At 36.4% G+C, this 23,500-nt stretch overlaps 2 protein-coding genes across 4 annotated transcripts in view; one reads left to right on the forward strand and one right to left on the reverse strand.

Annotated features, from left to right (window-relative positions):
* The window catches only part of LOC145687918 (metabotropic glutamate receptor 8-like), a 1,213,247-nt gene that overhangs the window by 438,686 nt on the left and 751,061 nt on the right, over positions 1 to 23,500 (reverse strand). For both annotated transcript variants that reach the window (XM_081761477.1, XM_081761476.1), the window contains exon 3: positions 2,669 to 2,848. In XM_081761477.1, the coding sequence (XP_081617603.1) occupies positions 2,669 to 2,848 (180 nt within the window). The remainder of the gene's footprint in view (positions 1 to 2,668; positions 2,849 to 23,500) is intronic.
* Positions 21,458 to 23,500, forward strand: part of LOC145687919 (uncharacterized) — a 307,907-nt gene continuing 305,864 nt past the window's right edge. For both annotated transcript variants that reach the window (XR_014131811.1, XM_081761479.1), the window contains exon 1: positions 21,458 to 21,708. Coding sequence is in view for 1 of the 2 variants with exons in the window: in XM_081761479.1 (XP_081617605.1) it covers positions 21,532 to 21,708 (177 nt within the window). In the remaining variant the exon portion in view is untranslated. The remainder of the gene's footprint in view (positions 21,709 to 23,500) is intronic.

The raw sequence follows: 23,500 nt of genomic DNA on the forward strand, positions 1-23,500 counted from the left end.
GAAAAATGCATTGAACAGTCGGAACATTGTACAGTATGTTAGTGAATAGAAAGTGTACACTGTAAATAGTTGGCAATTGTTGAAAGCAATTTCATAAAATATACAATATAAATAATAATAAAAAAAATTACTACATCAGCTTGGCTAAATAAAAATTGCAGACTGTAAGCTTTTAATTTTTCGGTAAACAACAACAACACAATGCATATTTTTAAAATACAAAACAAAATATCAGAAGTACTGAACAATTAGTTCACCAGTCATGACTCCAAAGAAACATTATATTTTAAACTGTTCAGTGGTTCTGAAAAAGACAATGTATAAACATATAAAATGAATGTAATAATAATAATAATAATCAACATCTACGTTAGAGGAATTGTTACATTATTTGTAACTACAGTTACAGTACGATATAATGCATCAAATAGGAAACTTTCTTTAAAAAAATGCTATATAAGCGATATTTGATAAAGTCGAATAGCGGTGGCCAATATATTTTATGAGCCTAAAGACCAGATGTGTGAAACGGGAGGCAATTTGCAAGTTGTAAGAAGCCATTACACTTTATCCCCCCCAATAAGTGTCCTTATCTTGCAAAACGCATACGTTTCGAACTCAACACTGTGTTGGGCACTCAAGAAAACACCTGATGCTAAAAATGAAGCTTCTATCTTTGAAAAAAAAAATGGTTACTTCGAATTTTTTTTTTGCAAAATCTGTTTAATTTTGAATTTTTAATGCTCGTAATTCAAACAAGCTTGCGATCTAGGTTTTCTCCGGTTGCCTCATTGATTCATACGTAAAAACGAATCGAATGAGTATAGTATCGATATGAATTCAGAGTGACATCCCGAGATCTTCCCTAGTCACTTCAAGTATAGATTCACGATCTTGCTGAAAAATATATACTGTTCTGAAACAACGCTTTTGAATTGTGAGAAATAATTCCTCGCAGAAAGGAAAAAAAATAGGATTAATTCCGATGATTTGGAAGTTATAACTTGTCGAAAATTGATAGGAACGATACAAAAAGGGTGATATTCAGGGAAGACATGTTGGATAAAAGTCTGGCGAACGAAAAACAATGACCACTTTTTATTAATCCACCAATGCATGTGGAATATATACCATTTTGCAATCCATGATGTATCGATTTTCTTTTGTGAAAGAGCTCGTGAAATTCTTCCTGTCCTTCGACGCTAACAGTGTCTTCTCCAACGTTCATTATTAGATCTCAGATCATTGTGTCTGTGGATTTTCTCGATCTATTCCAAGTTCCTTTCACATTCTCATTCCACCAATTATTAAACATTTATTTTCATTTTTTTTTACTTTTTTGTCTCTACCCATACTTCACACTCACTAGTATGTTAAACGAATGTACGATTTAAAATGCTCATTGAATTTTTTCGCCCGTTCGTGATTCGAAATTTGGTTCTACAGTATGAACTTGTCACCTTTTATTTCATCATTCTGACTAATCTTCGACACACTATGAGTCCGAAAGGCTGCTTTAGTTCACGAGTCTTGAGTTTGTTTGTGGGTGTTGTTTCAGAGCACCCTGTTATACGTATCATACAGTAGTGCACCTTTTGATAAGGATTGTATATTTTCAGAAATAAAGTGAAGCAATCTAGTCTTTTGGTTTGCAGTAAATACGAGGAATGATTAAAAAGTCACAAAGTCTATTATTGATTGTGTCCGACATATTTGGAAAATCCACACACCTGATGATAGAGGACACTCAACACCAGTCGTCGAAGTAATCATAGATTTTGTTCAACCGCTTGTCACAACGGCATATAAAGTTTTCTATAGCATTTGCATAGAAATCCGCGTCAAGTTTTCATAGCCATCATGATGCAGTGGTTTTGACATAATCACATGCCAAATAATAGTGGCCACCTTTTTTTTCTTTTTGCTTTAGAACAGGAAAGAGATGAAAGTTAGTAGAGCTAGTTCAGGACTGTAGAAGGAGTGTTCTTGTCGTTCCAACCGTAATGTCAGTGGTTGAAGTCTGCTGCTATTTGCAGGATTGTCATTAACAAAATTGGTATGTCTTCCTTTGAAGACACGACAGTACGTCCCTATATGTTGCTTTGAAATTTACCCTCCCCATATATCTCTACAGTCTGCCTAGCAGGTCTAGCGTTTTTGGCTCACAGAAACAGTTATCATTGACCTCACTTGTACTCTTGACAGATTTTCCAGATGATTCATTATTTTTTTATTTCTGCTTTTCGGGTATACATGACCAGAATCCGAAGTCCTCAAACCTGCACGAAGACAGACATGTTATTAATCTACAATTTTTGTTGTTAAGTTACTGTGAATAACATTAAATGTTTTATGCTTTGTAACATTTTTTCTCTCGATCAAACCTCTTGTCTTAAGTTCTCAAAACAATATTAAAAAAAAAATGTTCGATTTCATTTCGTCTAAGGATAAAAAGAACAGGACTTTGAAACAGAAATAAATGATTAGAGTTCTTTGAAACAGGCTGTACGAGAGACGATACTGTCTCCATACGCGTTAGTGACCATGGGATTTTGTATAGTATGTTATTCAAACGTATCCTTTTACTGGCTCATTCCAGGAATTAAGTTGCCACACTTGTAGTATATATATGTTGAATGTGCATAGTCTGCTCTTCTTTGTCACTTACCTTTTCCCCATAGTCTCCTTCTACAGCAACTGTGCTGACATATTTCCATCCGAGGTTGCGAACCACTTCAACAATAGCTTGTGCTTGGAAGTTGTCCGGGGGAACCACCCGGCTGAAGTATTCAAAGCGAGATTTGTCGGAGAGTTCTGTACTTGTGGAAGCGTAACTCAGCTGCGGGATCTGTGAAGACAAAAGAAAAGCCGGGATGAATCCTTTCATGGGGAGACAATAAGTGTAGCAATTTGCTCTCGGAGTCAAAACTTTTCTTTCCGGAAAGCTAAAAACAGAAATGGCTATTAAACTTCCCAATGTGTACTCGTAGATCTTATTGGACATGGTGATACAGAAAATTGAAACAACTTTTGTTTTGCTTTTTGGGGTTTGCTTTGTACTGTTATAATGGAATAACAACTGATGTTTTTCTTCTCTCTCTCTCTCTCTTTAAGTGAGGAACAATAACGTGTTTGTCGTCTGTGTAATTCGACTTAGACATTGGTCTAGTTCACACAAACAACAAAATACCACATCCTCGTACCTTTTGTGTCTAATATGATTCTGGTACGTAATTAAATGAATCTTAACACAATACGGTTTAATGTTTGAGATCAAACAACATATGAAATAAATCTTTATGGAAGATTTGTTTCTACCTAAGAACAGAGAATAAATTTAATGTTTGGTACGACATTGACCTAAGAATCTTAATGCTAGCAATGAAGTCTGAACTTATTTACAGCACCGCGTATTTTAGCGCAACAATTATTAGAGTTTCTTTGTCGCTATATTTGTAAATTCTAGAAATGTCACATCTTCTTTCGTTAAACATCATTATATTTTTTTTTCTTTTCGTAATATTAAATCAGTGAATAAGTCCTGTTTATCGTGTCCAGTGATTTGCCTTTTTTCCCTCAAAGATTAAACAAAATTCAAACCTCAGATTAGATGGCCGGTAACTCAAGGAATAAAGTTTTTTTTTATTTATTTTTACTTGACAATGTCTGATATAGTAGTATACCTTAATGATTTTAAGGTTTTAAGGAATATTATTTATATAGGTCCATATAACATATGAAACATTAAGCTGTACATTCAGCTTTGGTTCCGCACTTACTGGCCATCAAGCTGAAATTTGGACTTAGTCAAGAAATAAGTCCACACCCAGCTTCGATGGCCAATGACTCGGGAGCTAAATTTATGGGTGCTATAATATTTCATAAAGCCATCATGTGTTACGATTGTAGGGAACTACCACTAGTGACGCGAGGTTTAATTTATTAGGAAGAGGGAAAATGATGAGCACACCCAGAAAAAAAAAAAAAACACACACATATGCTTTATTATATTTATTAAATGTATTATATGTTTCAGTAAAAACGCATTAGTGAAATAGCGGCTCCTTACGAGAACGCTAGCAAGTTTCGACTTGAAAGTCATGAAATGACGTTTCCACATTATAATTTAACATGTTCAACCGTCATAACGGAGAGACTGAAACAGACAGAGAAACGAAACTTTGCACGAAAGAACTAGAGAATGAGAGACACCTGCCCGTGTATTGACAAACATCACAGAATGAACAGTGTTATCAACCCAAGAGAAAGTTGTTTTTGTAAGTCGAATGACCTAAACTGGATATCATCATTGGAAGCATTAATAAAAATAAAGACAAAAGAAATGGAAAACGCAGATCAGTGTTGCAAATTTTTCTAGGAATAACGCGAAACGTGTGTTAAATTTCCTTGGTCTTCTTGGTCTATCGCCACGACAAGTTTGGCCAAGATGAAATGAGTTTCATTAAGAACAAACGATACATTTCTACCAAGTCCAAAAATAACTTTGACTAGTACAAAAGACGGTAAAGAATAACATGTACAAACACGACTATATTTTACCTCTATACCAATCTCGTCAAGCCGTATTGCCATGCAAATTCCAAGCAAGAGCAAACGAGTTTCGACTATCACGCCACGACAGTAGTTCCCAACCGGCGTGTCGCAACACGCTAGTGCCTTACACAATCCCATAAGGTGAGCCGCGCGCGAAATTTTAGAATTTAGAAGTCATGAAGCATATAATAGTTAGTTAAAAGGAATTTTGAGGCAGACTCTACCAGTCAATGCCTCCAATGGCAACAAGAATGCTCAGCGCTACATAGAGTCTCTTTATATAATGACTCTGACGATTCGTGAAGCCTGGGTTCTACACGAATCACAGGACTACTTACTCTCGGATGTGATGCATCGGAAGAATCCGGTACGATTCGTCGAGTTGCCTTTCGAACGCACACTTGAGAAAGCGCGAAACAGCAGAAGTGCTCCAACAACGTTGCCACAGATAGAGGACATAACAAAGGAGAGATGAAAACCAGCACTTAAAGAACTATAACACGAATATTAACAGTTATGCGAATTCAACAGTGAAAACAATAATAGTAAACATGTAAAACAACAAAAACAACAATAACAACAAACGAAACTTAGAGGCAATACGGCAACACTGAGTCCTCAGGAGATGGTCCCGGTATAGTACGAGATGCAACACTGGTAATATTTCATGTGTGGAGATTAACGACCGGGACACACCCTCGCCTTCTTTTGGGTTGTGAAATTGGTGGATCTAGGTCAAGCTTCAAGACTTCTCGCAATCACTATAGTAACTTACAGTCTTATATAGACTATTACAATTTATATTATTATTAGCTGAAAAAACTTACCCACGCAGGTGACCCCCGACCTGTATACAATGGTAGCTGAATTTGAAAGTCATCACTAATGGAAGTGTCACAATTGATCTCAGCAACCGCGAAAACTATGGATTTGACACTATTTGGATTATGTTTACATGTTTCGGTATCCCTTCTCCCCAGGTAACCTCCGGCCCGCATGCAATGGTAGCTGAATTTGAAAGTCATCGCTAATGCAAGTGTCACCATTCATCACAGCGATTCCGAAAACTATGAATTCGAAACTAATATCGGTCATTTTCTACTACTTTTACATGTTCCGGTAAACCCTCCACCTGAGACCTCTCTGGTTTGAATTAAAAAAAAAAGAACTTCATCTTGGTCTGGGGCCTGGACCAAGTTACTCGTGACAGACAGTCACACAGACATATAGACACACAAACAAATTCTGTATTTTATTTATATTAGATTAATACAAAAATAAAATGTGTTGCAATGTTATGGGCATCTAGTAGTGTATCTAATCAAGTCAAAAATGTGGGAACAACCGTATGATATACATTATTATCATAATTGGTGTCTTTAAAGAATTGTGCAAAAATGAATGGATGACAAACTTACACAGTAGAAAAACTCACTAGCTAATAGTTCATTTTATTTTATAATTCAATAATAATAATAATAATAATAATAATAATAATAATAATAATAATAATAATAATAATAATAATAATAATAATAATAATAATAATAATGGGGTAAACAATGTGTAACTTAAGATATTTTATTTCTTCAGTATAAAGTAGAAAACAATTTGCAATTATAAGTTAAACACACACACACACACACACACACACGCACACTGGTGCAGGAACTTCGTTCTCAAATTGGTTGAACTGCATTAGCGAATCGCAATGACGTGAAAAGGATGATAAAATGGCTTTCCCTCTTCTTCAAGTTCAAAGGTTAAATAAAATATCCTCCTGAGAATTTGTTTCCCTTTCGTAGGAGCAGAAGTAGTACTAATGATCACAGGAGATGGCCTCCTTGTCGTTTGCTCCTTGAACACAAATTTCCCACGGGTCAGCGCTTTGTGATCACTTTAAATCAATCATAGGAAACTCCAGCTGACTTTATTTTTCTTTTCTTTTTATTATTTTGTCAATATTGCCTCTGTGTCAGAGGACCTTAACAGAATGAACTCTTGTGTCCGTTATGGTATGTTTCTTTCCATTACAACAATAAAAGAGACTATTATTATTAACTCCATGTGACATGATGCCAAGACCAAACTGGTTTTCGCAAACTGGTAAACTTCAGCTGTTTTTCGCAACAAAATAAATATAAAATCCCATTCAGTATAGAACATATTGTGAGGAACACACTAATGAACATTTTTTTTTACCTAAGAGGCGGCATAACTATCCATTGGAGGCGCAAAGAAAATACGAGGGGTCTTCAAGTTAATATGATACTTTAAAGGTATAAATCGAATTCCTGGTTGAAGCTAGTGCATGGAGTAGAAACTGCTGAATTTGAGGTAGTTTTCGCGGCAGAAACCGACAACTATGTCCTTTTGGTGAGTGATACTCATTTCACGCACCATTATTTAAACTGGTGGACAACAGTGTAAACGCGTACACAGCAGTGTTGGGCAAATTTCAATTGAATTAACAATTAACAATTAATCTGTAAATTTAATTGTTAATTGCAATGAATAATTTAAGTAAGTAATTGTTAATTGTTAATTGCAGTTGGCCATTAATAAATTATAATCAATTACAATTAATCAATTGATTGAAAGTAATTGCAGTGGAAAGTAATTGCCACTGAATTCGGTCATTCAATTGCAATTGCAATTAATTGGCAATTAATTCAATTGCAATTGATTTCCACAGCAATTACTTTCAATTGATTTTCACTGATTAATTTTCAACACTTAGCGTGGGTCAATGAAAACTTCAGCCACGACCAACTGACCCAATACCCAACATGACCCACTCTACTCCACGGCCCACCGTGACCTACTCTGACCCATCACTCGCCATGAACCATTCTCACCTACTGTGAACCACAGACCCATCAAATCTCACCGTCTTCAACTCTGACCCATGGTTCACGCCCTCTTCTCTACTGACTAAAGATTCTACACTTGTAATAAAACAAGCCTATGAAATTATGACTCATCGGAGCTTGAATTTCTACGATCAATCGCTCAATCACCGCTCTATTACAATAACAGTGGATCTGACCTTTACGAAATAAAATGTAAAGTGTTTGTCATGCTCCAAATTACGATGAATTCAATTATAGAGATAATTATTATAATTATCATAGATAATTATTTTCTTGTTGAATTATAGATACTTTTCAGTGGTAAAAAAGAATAAAATTTGAAAGTCACAAATCAAGGTAAAGTAGAGCAACTTAAAGGAAAAAAGTATAACATTTTCCATATAATTAAGCGTACCGTACAAACTTAAAATTTCCATGTAATTAAGCTTAGAGTACAGATTTTATGTCTATTTTTCTCATAATTTTGTGACTTGATTTCTTTGTGTTCTGAACGCTAAACACAGGCATCAGAATTTATTATAATAGAAAGCAGTGGATATATGATGCGAAGTACTGTATTTATTTTCAATTTGTTTGTAAACTAATATCGATCGTTTTCGATTATTTTTACATATCAACCCACTACCAGTTTCCCATACCTAGAAAGTGTCCCGGCCATTAAAGAGATTTTTTTTTAAATGCTAAGACATGTTCTTTATATTTTTAGCTCCCTAAATCGAAGTCGAGTTTCGTGTCTAGCCGATTTTGATAAATAGCCTCCTCGTTCAGGCCTTTAACTCGTTTTGAAATCATGACCTGATTATACTGGAAAGTGAGAGCCATGAGATATGTAAGCAGTAATGTGGAACACTTTTAGGGTGCTTACGACAGGAGTGCATTCTTGTCTCGTATTTTAGTGCATCTCGAGGGGTACTTATAGTGTATCTTGTCTCGTCTCGATAGCGAGAGGACGATAGATTTTTATAACGAGACAACCTCAAATGCCATGAGCACCGGCATCATTAACTTGTTCCGCCACCAACGTATTTCGAGATGTTTTTTTCTTTTTCCGTTGATTTGTGCCGTTTAGTGCGCCTATTCCCGCGTTTAGTGCGTCACCGCAAGTTGGTCAAAATAGTTCTACAAATATGGTGGAACAAGTTAATGCTGTTCCACCACCACCGAATTTTAAGGTAGTTTCCCTCACATCGTTTTGTATGTATTTTGTGCGCCTATTTCCACGTTATGTGCGTCATCGGATGTGGGTCAAAATGGGCCTTCAAGGTGAAAAGATAAATACCCACCGTTCAGCCACAAACGAATTTCAAGGTGGTTTCTTTCGCATGGTTTTGTGCATGTTTTGTGTCGTTTAGTGCCGTTTTGTGCGCCCATTTTCACGTTTTATGTGTCATCGAAAGTGAGTCAAAATGGGGATCCAAGGAGGGACGAAAATGGCCCACTGTTCCGCCACCAAAGAATTTTGAGGTCGTTTCATTCACATCGTTTTGTGCCGTTATATGCGCAACGTTTAGTGCGCCTATTTCCACGTTTTGTGCGTCAACAGAAGTGGACTAAGATTGGTCTACAAATATAGCGGAACAAGTTATTGCTGTTCCAGCAGGAACGATTTCGAGGTCGTTTCCTTCACATTGTTTTGTGCGTGTTTTCTGCCGTTTTGTGAGCCTATTTCCAAGTTTTGTGAATCAATGGTTGTGGGTCAAAATGAGCCTTCAATGTGGGAAGAAAATGACCCACTGTCCCACCAGTATTGAATTTCGAGGTCGTTTCTTTCGCATGGTTTAGTGCCTGTTTTGTACAGTTTGTGCGCTTATTTTCACGTTTTCTGCGCCATCGGAATTGGGCCAAGGAGGGCCTAAAATACAGCAGAAAAAATACATTCTCATTACACTTTCAAGGCCCACTTTGACCCACTTCCAGTGACGCACAAAGCGACACAAATCACACACAATGTGAACTAAACTTCCTCGACATTCGATGGTGACGAAACATCATTAACTTATTCTGCTATACTTGTAGGTCATTTTGACCCATTTTCTTTGACACACAGAACGTGGAAATAGGTGCACAAAACGGTGCAAAACAGGTACTAAACTATGCGAAAGAAACGACCTAGGAATTCGATGGTGGCGGAACAGCGGATCATTTTCGTCGCACATTGGATGCCCATTTTGATCCATTTTCGGTGACGCACAAAACGTGGAAATAGGGGCACGAAACGGCACAAAGAAGGCACTAGTCGATGCGAAAGGAACGACTTCGAAATTAAGTAGTGGCGGAACAGTGGGTCATTTCCGTCCCAGTTTTGAGCTGACCCTCTTTCAGTGACGCACAAAACCTAAAAATAGGCGCGCAAAACCTCACAAAACACGCTCAAAATGATGTGAAGGGAACGACCTCGAAATTCGTTGGTGGCGGAAGAGCATTAAATTGTTCCGTCAATTTGTAGGCCCATTTTGACCCTTTTCCATTGACGCATAAAACTTGGAAATAGGTGCACAAAACGGCGCAAAACACGTACAAAACGATGCAAAAGAAACCCCCCTGAAATTCGTTGGTGGCAGAACAGTTGGCCATTTTCGTCACATCTTGGAGGCCCATTTTGACCCACTTCCGATGACGCACAAAACACACACAAAACGATGTGAAAAAAGAAACGACCTCGAAATTCGTTGGTGGCGGAACAACATTAACATATTCCGCCATACTTGTAGGCCCATTTTGGCCTATTTCCGATGACGCACAAAATGTGGGAATAGGCACAGAAAACCGTACAAATCACTCACAAATCGATGCAAAACAAACCACCTCGAAATTAGTTGGTGCTAGTGTTGTAAAAAAACGTTTTTTTTTCTGTGAAGTTTTTTTTTCAATAAAAAACATCGTTCTTTTTCATGTTTTTTTTCAAAAGTTTGTTTTTTTTTCTGGCAACTATTATTTATTGATTTATGTTGCAGATTATTGAAATAATCAACAGAACTTGAGTCGAAGCCCTCGTAACTTACAAATCGTTTGCTTCTTTGTTCCTATATGGGCAAAATTGTGTGATTATTCCTTTCGACCCTAGGTCATTTTTGGCGTTTTCCTACATTTCCAGCTAGTGACTTATTGCTCAAAAACTATTCATTCGATTGATATGGTTAAGGCCTTGTTTTTAAGAAAATGGATGTGGCTATTTTTTGGTGTAAGTTGTATTGCAGTGTTGCCCACGTGTGGGAAATTATTGAGGGAAATATAGGGGTGAAAATTTACAAAAAATTCCCTAACCGAAAATCAAAAAAAAAAATTTTCTAGCACCACTGCTGATATATGGGTTCAAGTCACCTAAACAAATCTTTGGTGTGTTGACAAGGTACAGTGAAATCCTGAAGTCGCTGGCTTCCATTCAAAGAGGGAAAGAAAACATTCTGTCATACACACGAAATTTTGACACTTTTTACGCCTCAGAAGCAAAAATCAAATATGCTGGGGTACAGCTTCTCTAATTATCCTATTGAAACTTTTTATGGTGCGTTCTGTAGGGCAAAGAGGAAGCTTTCAGGTAGTGGTACGTTTGTTTCAATGTAGCCAGTAAGAGGGTAATAATAGAGAGGAAAAGGGAAATTTTCCGAATTTTTCACCTAATAGCGGGAATTAATTGTTTTGGCTAGAAACGCTGCCATCAGGCAGACGAAAACTATCTGAAAATAAACCGTAGTGCTTTAAGAATATATCCTACAAGTATCATGGCGATGTGTAACAAAGTAAGCATGAAATTTTAAAAAAAAAATCTCATTCTACCTCAGAAATTCACCATTTTCTTACCATTTCCAGAACATGGTTTATTATAAACCTCAACTGTACTTCCCCTAATTATTCTAGTAAAACTTTTTATGGTGCGCTGTGTAGGCTAAGAATGAGGCTGTTAGACACTGGTACATTTGTTCGAATGTAACCAACAAGAAGGAAATAATAGAAATAAAAAAGAGAATTTTTTCCAAAATTTGCCCCTAAAATCTGGAATTAAAATTTTTTGTAGCTAGCAACACTACTATCAGACACACACCAACTATCTTAAAATAAGTTTGGTATCCCTCTAATATATCCTACAAATGTTGTGACGATATCTAATAAAGTAAGCATGTCAATAAAAAATATCTCATTCTACCTTTAAAAAAATCACAGTTATCTTTCCGATTAGAGAACAAGGTCCACTGTAAACCTCAACTATACTTCCTCTAATTATCCTATTGAAACTTTCTATAGTGGGTTGTGTAGAGCAAAGAGGAGACTTACAGATACTGGTACGTTTGTTCCGATATAGCCAACAAGAAGGAAATAATAGAAACAAAACATATAATTTTTCCAAAATTTCCCCTAAAATCTGAAATTAAAATATTCTGTAGCTGGCAACACTGCTACCAAACAGACGCAAACTATCTTAAATTAAACACTGGTACTCCACTAATATATTCTACAAGTATTATGGCGATATTTAAGGAATAAAGCTTCTAATTACCAAAAATATATTACGGTAAACAGAAAAGTAAGGGAAAATTAGAAAAATCAAGGGCTAGAACCTAAATACGAATTTTACGTGCGCCCCCTAATTACCCCATTGTAACGATCTGTACTTGCGTTTGCTAAGTAAGGACAAATGTTCGATTGGCGTAAGTTGACTTGCACTCGGACGTATAGGTACGGATTTATAAACAAAAATTTCTAATTTTTTGCCCAAATATAGGAGAATTTTAATTTCCCTAATTGGCAACACTGCGCGCAGGCCCGTCCAATTGATGTCAACAGTTAGGTTTCCATCCGAGGTATCTACCTGGCAAGTCTTAAGGAGGTCTTTCTACAACGAAGGAAGCTACAGGGAAAAAAGTAAAGGAAATTCGAAATTAGAAAATTCTCGAATTTTTGACTGGGTTGAAATTTGAGAGGGAAATTCGACACCAGAAGAAAAAGAAATTAATATGTTAAACTATAGTACAACCACATTTTGCAAGAATAATATCCCGATATCTTAATTAGTGTCCACACAGGAGCAGATTAAACAAGTGACACACCTGTGTGTGCCACTTTGGCCACCTGGGCCACCGAGTATACATTTGATTACATTTTTTTTCCCTACTAACTCGTATTGTTGTTTTAGTTATAGTCTCGACTAATAATAATATCGTTGTAAACAATAACTTTATAAGGAAAATTTTCTCTCCTTTTTACATCTTAGTTCCAACACTGTGGTGAGAAATGTAGGGTGTTTCAAAATAAATTTTGGGGTTTTAAGTCTTCGTAGTACTTATTACATTTTACGTACAATTATAAGCAATGCATCAAGTAAAAGAGCACCTCAAACAGTCTTTGTTACAAGTGTTCAATGTGAGATTCATTCGTCACACGGCACACATCTGGTCGATAGGCGAGAAAGGCCCATAAATTTTCCGCCACATGGCAGAAAACACATTCAATTTAGGGGAGTTTCGTTTCAATTGTACCATCTCCAGAGAATTTGCTGACGGCCAGATGCAAATATTATGAGTGTTCATGTTAGCTCTTAGGTGAAATGTCGATTTATCACTGAAGACGACACGATCCAGAAAATCTTCATTGTTATGCAGCAATATTTCACTTGCGAAATTGGCACCTAAACCGTAGTCTGTAGGCTTAGACCTGTAGCAACTGCAAACGATAAGAACGTAATTGCAAGCGTCTCCTTAATATTCTTCACACAGACGGTTGCACTGTACAGATTCAGTCTTTATTAAAACACAAAAAGCTTTCTGCTCTCTAGTCTCCATCTTTGCTACTTGCTCTTTCTAACGGCAGACAGAAGAAACAATGCATATGCATGCGTGCGTACAAAACTGTTTGAGTTGCTCTTTCATTCGATATAATATTTATAATTGTAAGTTAATTGTAATAGATACTACAAAGTTTCAAAACCCTAACATTAATTTTGAAACACCCTGCATTACTTCAAATTGAGTCGTCCTATATTCAGGTCCTAGTCAATTTGTCGCCTCGTGCAATGGCATAATTTGCCGCCTCCCCCTTTCTCCAGAAAGAACAAATCTTAGAAGTCATGATTTTAAGTATGCTACTCCAGCATGAACAACAAAGGTGAGGGTAAGTGCAGTCGCACTCAGAAAGGCTTAAATACTTACTAAAAATGCAATTCCGTTGTGTCTGTTTTTTTTTCTTTAAATGTTAATCTATTATGATAGTGAAATATAAAGCAAACACACCTGCAGAGGAAAGATGGTAATCCTTTTTATAGAATTCACTATCGAGCTTCAATCTCAATGTATCAGTTTGCAATTCCAGTGCAACTAGCTCTTTTATCTTTATTTCTTGATTTTTCTTCTACATCTTCTAACATTTAAAAAAAAATGTTTCTATCTTCAATGATAAGGAACTTGCTTCTGACAAAAACAAGACTACTTTCATATCAAAACTGTGATAACTTAATAAATGGAACAGATATTCACTACTATTCGAGAATTGAATTCTTGCATTTGACAACAATCAAGCAATTTGTACTCGGATTTACTCGACCATTTGGTTTAGCATTGTCCATGTGGCCTTAAACTAATGCAACATAAACATTATTTATGAATGTTGTATTCAAATAGAAGGTCAGCTTAGTAAATGTAACTACCATCATCATGAAGTCTGTTTCAAACAAGAAATATTTAATTTAAATAATATACTTATGACAGATTTTGCCGGACCATCCAATCTTGCCGTTCCACGCAAATGCACGTGTTGCATATATACAGTGGCGTATTTAGGGGAGCTTCCGGGCTTAAGCCCCCCCGAATATAGTAAGTAAAGTATATGAAATATCTTGCAGAATTTTCACATTTTCAGGCAAATCCCCCTGAAAGTTAGCAAAACCCCTCCTGAAACAAAATCGTAAATAAGCCACTGCATATATGGTAGAGCCGGCTCTGCATATCATATATATCTAGTCAACAAATTATTTATATATGACATTTAGAAAAATACTATTAGGCAAATTAGTATTAGTTTTTACCTTTAGACAAGTTATTGGAATTTTATATTGTTCGTGACATTATTTTCGTACTTATTAAAGGCCTGCATTCACGAAAAAACAAAATTTCATTTCTACTTTTTTTTTTCTTAGTTGATATTGATGAAAACTGCTGAAACCCGAATTGTTAATAGGTATGGTATTCATGTAAATTGTAAAATATTTGTAGTGTATCAGTATCTAGTGTTTAATTTATGTTGCATTTTACGGTGATTACACCTACATAAAAATATTTCATACTTAAGTAGACGTAAGATTCATTACAAATGACTGTTTGAAAAAAAAAACGAAATTTAGAAAAAAAAACGAGAGCCAATGTTTTTTTTTCTAAAAAAAACGTACATTTCTGAAAAAATACGAACCGTTTTTTTTTCTATTTACAACACTAGTTGGTGCGGAACAAGTTAATGACGCCATGAGCACCAATATAAGTATATAATGTAGTTCTTAGTATCAAGGCTGAGAACTGCATGGTCCAATTCTTTTTATCCAAAGCAGAAACCCAACCGGGATAGTAATGTCAACCGGTTCGGCTCGGTTAAACTGAGCGAACAGCTTTAGTTGGCTCGGTTGGGATGACCCATCGACTGGGCTCAATTAAGCCGATGGTTTGATCCAGTTCGGTAGGGATGAGTCATCGACTCGGCTCAATTGGAGCCGATGGCTCGATCCAGCTCCATTGAAACGAGTTCATCGGCTCGGTTCGAGTCACCTCAACTGAGCCGATGGCTAGAACCTTCTCGGATAGGGTGAGCAATCAGCTCGGGTGAGCCATCGGCTCGAGCTGGCTCGGTTGGGTGAGCTGTTGGCTCGTCTCACTTCTCGGTTCGACTCAATAATGAATGCGCTGTGAGCTGACCCGCTTGAGTCGTTGATAACCCTAAACCCGAGTCGAGCAGTTTTGAACATGTTTGGCCGGAGTCTTGCAACTCTGAACAATTTTTGGCTCGAGCCTGAATACTTGCTCCTCCTGAACTCAAACCCAGAACCTCGTGACCGGTGTCCTTGCCTCCATGAAGATTTCTCGACGACCGAGGTCAACAATAAACTAATTTTTAGTATTCAGATACAAACTGCCTATATTTCATATTTATACACGATGTTGTAATAATAATTAGTTATAGTAGTAGTAGTAGTAGTATCATTGACAATTATATTACCTATGTAGGATACTTGAAGAAGGTAGTACTTGGAACTACACAAAGGATTTAGCTCGAATTGGCTCGTTTTATCTCGACTCGACTCGAAACTCGATGCGAATTCGAGTGAGTTTGGGGGAAATGTTTCGGGACAAGTTCTTGTGTCTAGCTCAAAAATTTCAGCTTCGACTCGAGTCGAGTTTTAAAGAAAATTCGCTCGAACTCGCTCTTGCCCGCCCCTATACGGGAAGTAGTTGGCATACCTAGGCGAGTTAACATATCTAGGCGTATATATATATATATATATATATATATATATATATATATATATACTGTATGTGTGCAATCATTTGAAATACATTCACCCCGGAAAATGTATTAGGTAGTATGTACCGGAAGTAGTTGGCCGGAAGTGAGTAATACATTTACTGAACGCTTGCGTTCGTCAAACACGAGTTGATTGATATATACGTTCCATGTGTGCAAATGCTAGAAATACCAAAATCCTGGATACTGTATTAGGTGCCGTGTACCGGAAGTGGCCGAACAGAAGAAGCCAATTTCGATACCAATAGCTTTCTTTCGTCATGGTAAAATGTTTAACAATTGTGTTTCACTTGTGCATTCGTTGAAAATACCTCACCTGAGGAAAATGTGTTAGGTACTGTGTACCGGAAGTAGTTGCCCGGAAGTGAGCAGCTCAGATAACGACCGCTTTTCTTCGTCAGCACTGGTTAATTGATATAAATCTATACGTTACACGTGTGCTAAACCTAGAAACGTTCCACCCCCTAGAAACTGCATTAGGTACCGTGTACTGGAAGTGATTGACTGCAAGTGACCAATTTCGGTACCGATAGCTTCCTTTCGTCAAGCCAAGTTGATTGATATATATGTTGCATGTGTGTATGATTGGAAATACTCCACTCCCGGAAACTGTATTATTCCCAATTACCCCTAATTTTGAGATTTTTCTAATGATAGGATCTGTTTTCCTAATCGTTGCTTTTGTCGGCAATTCTCGGCCGTTGTTTTAGCAGTCAATGTTTTGTCCGTAAATTGTATGCATTACGGCCATATAGAGTTCTTTCGAGGGGGATAGAAGTATAAAAAAAATATATTTTTAAAATGCTGAGTTTCACAGTTTTCTTCCCAAAGGGGCGAAGGGATGGTAGTTAACCAGCATTTCTTTTAAGTACCTTATTTGAAATATCTAAAACAGTAACAAGTGGACAACACAATATACATAGATCTTCTTATCTTCACTTTTAATTGCTGACTTAAATTGCAATTAAACACGTTCCAGTTGTCAATTGCAATTAACAATTAAATGTTTCAATTGCACTCTTTGCGATTGACAATTAACAATTACAAGTATGAATTGCCTGGTGACCAATTAACAATTAACAATTGACGAAAATTTAATTGCACATTTTATGATTGAATTCAATGACAATTAAAATTAATTTCAAAGGACAAATTGAAATCAATTGCAATTGGAATCAATTGCAATTAATTTCCAGAGCAATTACTTTCAATTGATTGATCAATTCCAGTTGGTTTTGATTGATTTTGCCCAACACTGGTACACAGAATAGCATGTGGTGATACAATTCAAACCGTTCAAACTGTGACTTTCCGTCAAGGGGATTATTTTGATTTCCGTTGTCCGCGTAATACAGTTTCCGTTTAATGAAGGCAATTTAAACACGATTTTCGTCAGTAAATTCATGGCACCGTGACATATTTCCATTTAATATAAGTTTATGTTTAGTTAAGTGTCCGTTAAAGGCAGATTTTACTGTACTTTTTGTGTGAATTGTCCTATACGTCTCACTTTTCTCCCTGTCTGAGACGGATGGGGCTATACGCACAGACTGTTGGCGAGTCCTCCAAGTTTAGATGCATGCAATACTGTATCGTCATTAGTTTGTAACACTGAATAATAAAAGTAGCGTTGCAAGTGTTTGCTTAACATGTAGATTTGAAACCCACATTAATATGATGCAGCGCCATGTATGATGGATTGGCAACCCTGTTAACTTGGTAGTATCGGAGAGTATATCAAACTATTTTCCACTTTAGATACTTGCGTCGTACATAATTTCGCCGTTTTATCTACTTATTCATAAATTACAACGGCGTTTCAAAATAGCAGCTAATCATATATACACTCACAAGTCAAATCAATATGACCATCAGCTATATCTTAAGCAAGGTAATTAGGCTGACGTAAGAGTCAAGAACCACAACAGAACCGCTGGCCAAACGGTAAGATACCTTACTCAATGCGTCACTGTGATGGTTGTGTGTAGAATGGGAAAAGGTGAAAATATAACTTACCGAATCTATAACCCATGGAACACGGAAGTTCAATGCTATGTTCACAAAAGCTTTCCATTGACCTCTGTCCTTAGACAACTTGTAGAGTTTCTACTTTGTATTTCTATATCTGCGAGATCCATCTTAATACTATCCACCGATCTGTGCCTAGGTCTTCCTGATGGTAAATTTCCGATTGAGTTTTCAGTTGAAACTTTGAAAGCGTTCCTACTTCCTTCCATTTTGGATACATGGCCTGCCCGTCTGAGCTTTCTAGACTTGATGACTCTAAAAATATTTAGTAAACAGTATAAGTTATGCAATCCCTGGTTATGGAGTTTCAACCATTCTCCATTCCCGTTCCTTTTCTGAATATTCGTCTCAGGATCTTGTTCTCAAACCCGTTCAGTCTACGTTCTTCCCTCAAAGTAAGCGACCCTGTTTCGCATCCAGCCTGCATGAAAATAACCATGATTTCCGTTTTATTTATTTTAAGTTTAAAATTCCTCGACAGAATTCGCGACCAAAGAAAATAAATAAATAAATAAATAAATCCCGACAAACTTCCATGTATTTAGTTTTTTCTGCACTTACTTTTAAATCCATGTTCCTGCAAACGTTCAGTAAGACCTCTGCATTTCTTTCTATTGTTCTCCTATCATCCATTATCGGACTTACATCATAAGCATGTCATAAGCTTGTGAATATCATTAAGCTCTAGACTCTGGTTGCTATATTTGAATTTCCTTATTGCGTACTCCAGAACAAAGTTAAATAATAATAGCGACAACATACAATAATAGAGACAAGTTAATAGGGGCAAGATTGTGACGGTCAGACGAATAGGAATGAGGACCTTGGAAACAACTTGACTTTTTAGGTGTCTTTTAGCTTCTGTGGTTAGTGTTTCCCGAAAGTGGAATAATGACAGTGAAACTAGCACCAAACAACAACGCAAGGGGCGGTTACATCTCATTAAAGATGTCGAACGACGTAGAGAGTCGTGGTTGGCAAAATAGGCTAGGACACAAACTGTGGCACAATTTACAGCAGACCCTAACAGTGGACAAAGCATGAGTGTGTCTGAACACACAGTTCACTATATACTGTTAGATATGAACTTCTGCAAGATACAAACCTCCGTAGCATGCAAACCTGAACATCCGCAGCTTCTCAAACGTATACCAGCGCTAACTGCACAGCATCGACGATTACAACTGGAATAAGCATGGGTCCATCGTCATTGCTCCACTTGGTATCGATGGCCGGGTCAGAATCCGCCATCATACAGAGGAACAGTTTTCGAGAGATTCACAGTAGGACACAGACGGGCTGATGGTGACTACATTTTGATTTTAGGAACCTTGACATTCCTACCCTGGCTCTTAAATGTCGACAGGTCATTGCTGATCATGTATATTCATTAAATTCGTTCGTGCTTTCAGCTGGAAGTACATCTTTCAGCAGGACAACATTTCTTGTTACATCAACGTTGTTACATAGTGTTTTGAGGAATACAGTGGAGAATGTCAGTTGCTACAATGGTCCCCAAGCTCACCCGATCTTAACTGAACACCTTTGGTATGACATTGAACATCTGATCTCAGCTCATCGCAATCATCAGCGGAATTCAAAGGGTTTTAAGTAAGTCTTTAGGGTAAAGGTTAAGAAGTTACCTGAAAATATTTCCGTCTTAAGAATCCGATTTCTTCAATTCAAAAATATAGTAAGAGTCTGCTTATACAAGCTATAGCATTGGCAACATTTCTTGAGAGAAGAGCAATGACTTCTTTCCAGTGCATTAACTGCATTTTCCTTTTTCTCTTTCAAAACTAGAGATGAGGTAACGTTCAATCTCAGTACTGATGTGCTGGAAAAATCTTCTTTCCAGAAGCGTAGATTTTGAGTTCTAAATTCTTTTGTTTTTACACATTTTGAAACTTTCTTTTCCAAAAGGAATATAAAGTGTTTGTAATGAAAGCCTGGTTGTTTCCAGCACCCATTTGTTTCTAGCTTTATTATACTCTCTGTTTAAGATATTGTTAAGTTTTTAGATTCAAAGTTAACATTCAAGGAAGAAAGAAAATAATATTTTCGAAAAATATAAAAATTAAAAAAAAAAGCGTTTTATGTCTTTCGAACGCGTTGTTTGAAGTTACGTTTAAATTTGAGTGTCAAGAAAGTGTGTCTCAATGTTGCAATATCCTCTTAGGATGCAATGTCATCCTGTATCCTTAGGATACAGTGTTCTATACTAACGGCTAGTATTTGAGGTCCTGCTCCAAGTCCCTTATATTGCTGTTACGAAATGATCTTTCTGAAATGCCATACCTTGGATCACTGTATCGGCCCGCGGTTGCTCAGTGGTAAAGTGTTCACTTCTGGTGCACGGAGTCCTTGGTTCGATCCCAGCTCGTGCCAAGTGAACTTTGTGGTGGACAAACACCGTGCATGGGATTTCTCAGGGTTCTCGCGTTTTATCCCGCTTTCTCCATCCCACAATTTCAATCATTTTCTTCATCACCGCCTCCTTTAGCCTAGCAGGCATAACCGTGGGGAGTAAAACGTAAAGCCTTCATTTCATTTTTCATCTTAGATCAATGTATCGCAAACATATTATGTAATGCTCGGCTTCTTAGTTACGCGGCAATATTAGGTCCTTCAGTTATTATTTCTGGGAACGTTTGAAAATGATAAGAACACCGGAAATACGTGACATAATATTACTAAACCTATATAACTCAACGATAAGTTATATGTGAATCGTTTATTTCAGAAACCCGTCAACCGACATTTCTTTTTTTATACAAAATAAGTTTTGTACGACAAAAAGTTCCATATAATCTATACACACATTTTAGTGCAGAAATCAGTCGCCTGTCATGGCGTTAAATGGGTTAATATTAAAACCGAACATGGCATTTAGTGCAGATACCCGTAAAGTGATATCACATAACGTGTTTTTGCAGTAAATCTAACGTTTACCTTTCTTGGCAACATTGCAATGTTAGCGACATTGGTTGCATTTTTGTTTCAGAACACTTCCTCTGTTGACATTTTTCAGGGAGTTGAACAGTGGCCGTTACGGCGAGTGCATCGTATGTGGTGGGGTTCTGTGGGGAAGAGAGTTGAGTGGGATCTCCTATACACCAACGCTACACTTACACTTTCTTTTACATTTACACGCACATGCATCAACTTCTTTTTTCTACTCTTTGTTCTTTTTTCATTTTACACTTTCCTCCAACTTTTTGCCCTGTTCAACTTGGCTTTCAGCCCTCTTTCACTGTCAGAACTTTCCCAATTTTGACATTTTCCTGACTTTGACCTTTTCCCCGATTTTGTTCTTTCTTCCCAATTGTGTCCTGTATTTTATTCAATTTTGTTTCTGAATTATAAATCTTCCGTGTGAGGTACACATTTGACCACTTTGCATTCGTAGCACACATGGCTAGCGAGCTGGTGCACTTACCTATTTGACCGGTAATGGTCGACGACAAGACAAGACAAGACATTTCTCAACAGCCATCATTGAGGAGTGCTGTGTACTGGTTAGAGTAATGTTGTTATAATATCTGTATCACAGATTTTTTCCCGTTCTTTTGTTACAATGGCTAGTAATAGTTATGACGATGAACCTCCAGCAAAAAGAAAACGTGGTGTCACCAATGAAGACAAAGAGCATCGAAATTATACGAAAAGCAAGAATCAAGGCGGAAGAATTCAAGAACTTGTAATATGGTACCAAGGAGATCTATTCCAGATGAACTTTTGCACCATTGTCCAGGTAAATGCAGTTTATCCATTGATGATGAAACAAAACATAAGATTTGGTATTATTGCTATGGATTAACTATATATATATATATATATATATATATATATATATATATATATATATATATATATATATATATATATACAACATGCAAGTTACACTGCAAATATTGATAGAAGTAAAATAAGGAAATCGTAGGGTGAAAATAAAGATGATGCTGGTACCAGTGAAACGTCACGCTCATTTGAAAGAAATAAAGCTTTTAAGTACAAAATAAGAATCAACGGAGTTCTTAATCCAGTTTTCAAAAATATGTTTGTACAAATCCATAGAATTTCCCGGGTTTGACTTGTAAGGCTGACTAACCTAGTTCAGAATAAGCTTACCTTTCTGGAAGCTACCTATCACTACGAAAAAAAAAAAAGTACGACGACCTGGTTAAGCCGAGTGACTATGCTATAGGTTATTATTATTTCTACGACATCTTTCAGTGACCAACTACAGAAGACATGTATAACATGGCCAGGGAATATGAAGGTGACTAGTTAAAGAGAGTCACACATAGTAGTTAGAAGGAAATTCTGTTCTCTTTTGTAGGACACTGATAACGTGATTAACGGTGTTGCTATGGGTACATTCTTATTCTAATGATGTTCAGACTTTTCACTTGATACCCAAATGCCTAGATATAGTTAATAACTTTGTGCATTTTTATTTTTTAAAACATTATACAGCAACTAATGTTGCTATTTCGCTTGCAAACTTTATGTTTTCTTCCAACACAACTAGTTTTATTGCAGAAACCCGTTAACTGATTTTTTTAATATAAATTTTTATTAACTACATATAAAGCTATTATAATCTAGTTACAGGCAACATCCAATTCGTGAACAAATTAACTAATACTCCAAATTTTGTGAAACCTTCAAATTTGTTATTATCAGAGATAAAACTTTTTTTTTTTCATTTCCCTAAAGTTTCGAGCATTTAGTGGCTTTCTGAAATAGACGATTCATGTATGGAGTTTGTAAAAGAGAATGTTGTGCCTTGTATACATCAATCGGATAGCAAATTTATTACCAATATATCTAAAGATCTAACTTATCAAGGTACTCGCGTTTCCATATTGTGACTCAGCCTACTCTGATCTTCCCGATAATCAATCTAACCGTTTCCATAGAGTGCAAAATTAGATTTATTTTCAATTTAAATTACGGTGAACATATCACACCATTTATTATATAAAAAAGACTGTCTTGGCTCACTTGAGTAGAAGGAAAAAAATACTCAACCTTACCCTCTTGTACAAAATACTTACTGCCTCAGAACCATTCTATCTAATATATATATATATATATATATATATATATATATATATATATATATATATATATATATATATATAGTAATTTTACAATAGAAACAGAAAGTCAAGAAATAATTTCTTGTTCTGCATACAAAGTCCCAATTCGGGTTCATATTCCAAATCCTTCGCAATAAGTACTACACGTCTGAGGACCAGTTTACCTCAACAAATACGTAATGTTTCTACAGCTGCAAAAATTAAAAGGTCAGTGAGTTTTCTTGTCTTAAGCAAAGATAAAGATATGAGTAGAACGTGAGATGCCTTTGTGTTACCAGATCATTAATTGGCTATGCATGAACACACAACCAATTAGTAACCTTTCCTAATTTCTACAGCCTATGTACATTTACATTTCCAGTACCGCTATATACAATATTTAATTCATGTTTTTCCATGTTATTTTTATTTTGTATTATTATTTCTATTATATATATT

The sequence above is a fragment of the Thermobia domestica genome, chromosome 6, assembly GCF_964235325.1.
Source record: "Thermobia domestica chromosome 6, izTheDome1.hap1.1, whole genome shotgun sequence".
In the NCBI taxonomy this organism is placed as follows: Eukaryota; Metazoa; Arthropoda; class Insecta; order Zygentoma; family Lepismatidae; genus Thermobia; species Thermobia domestica.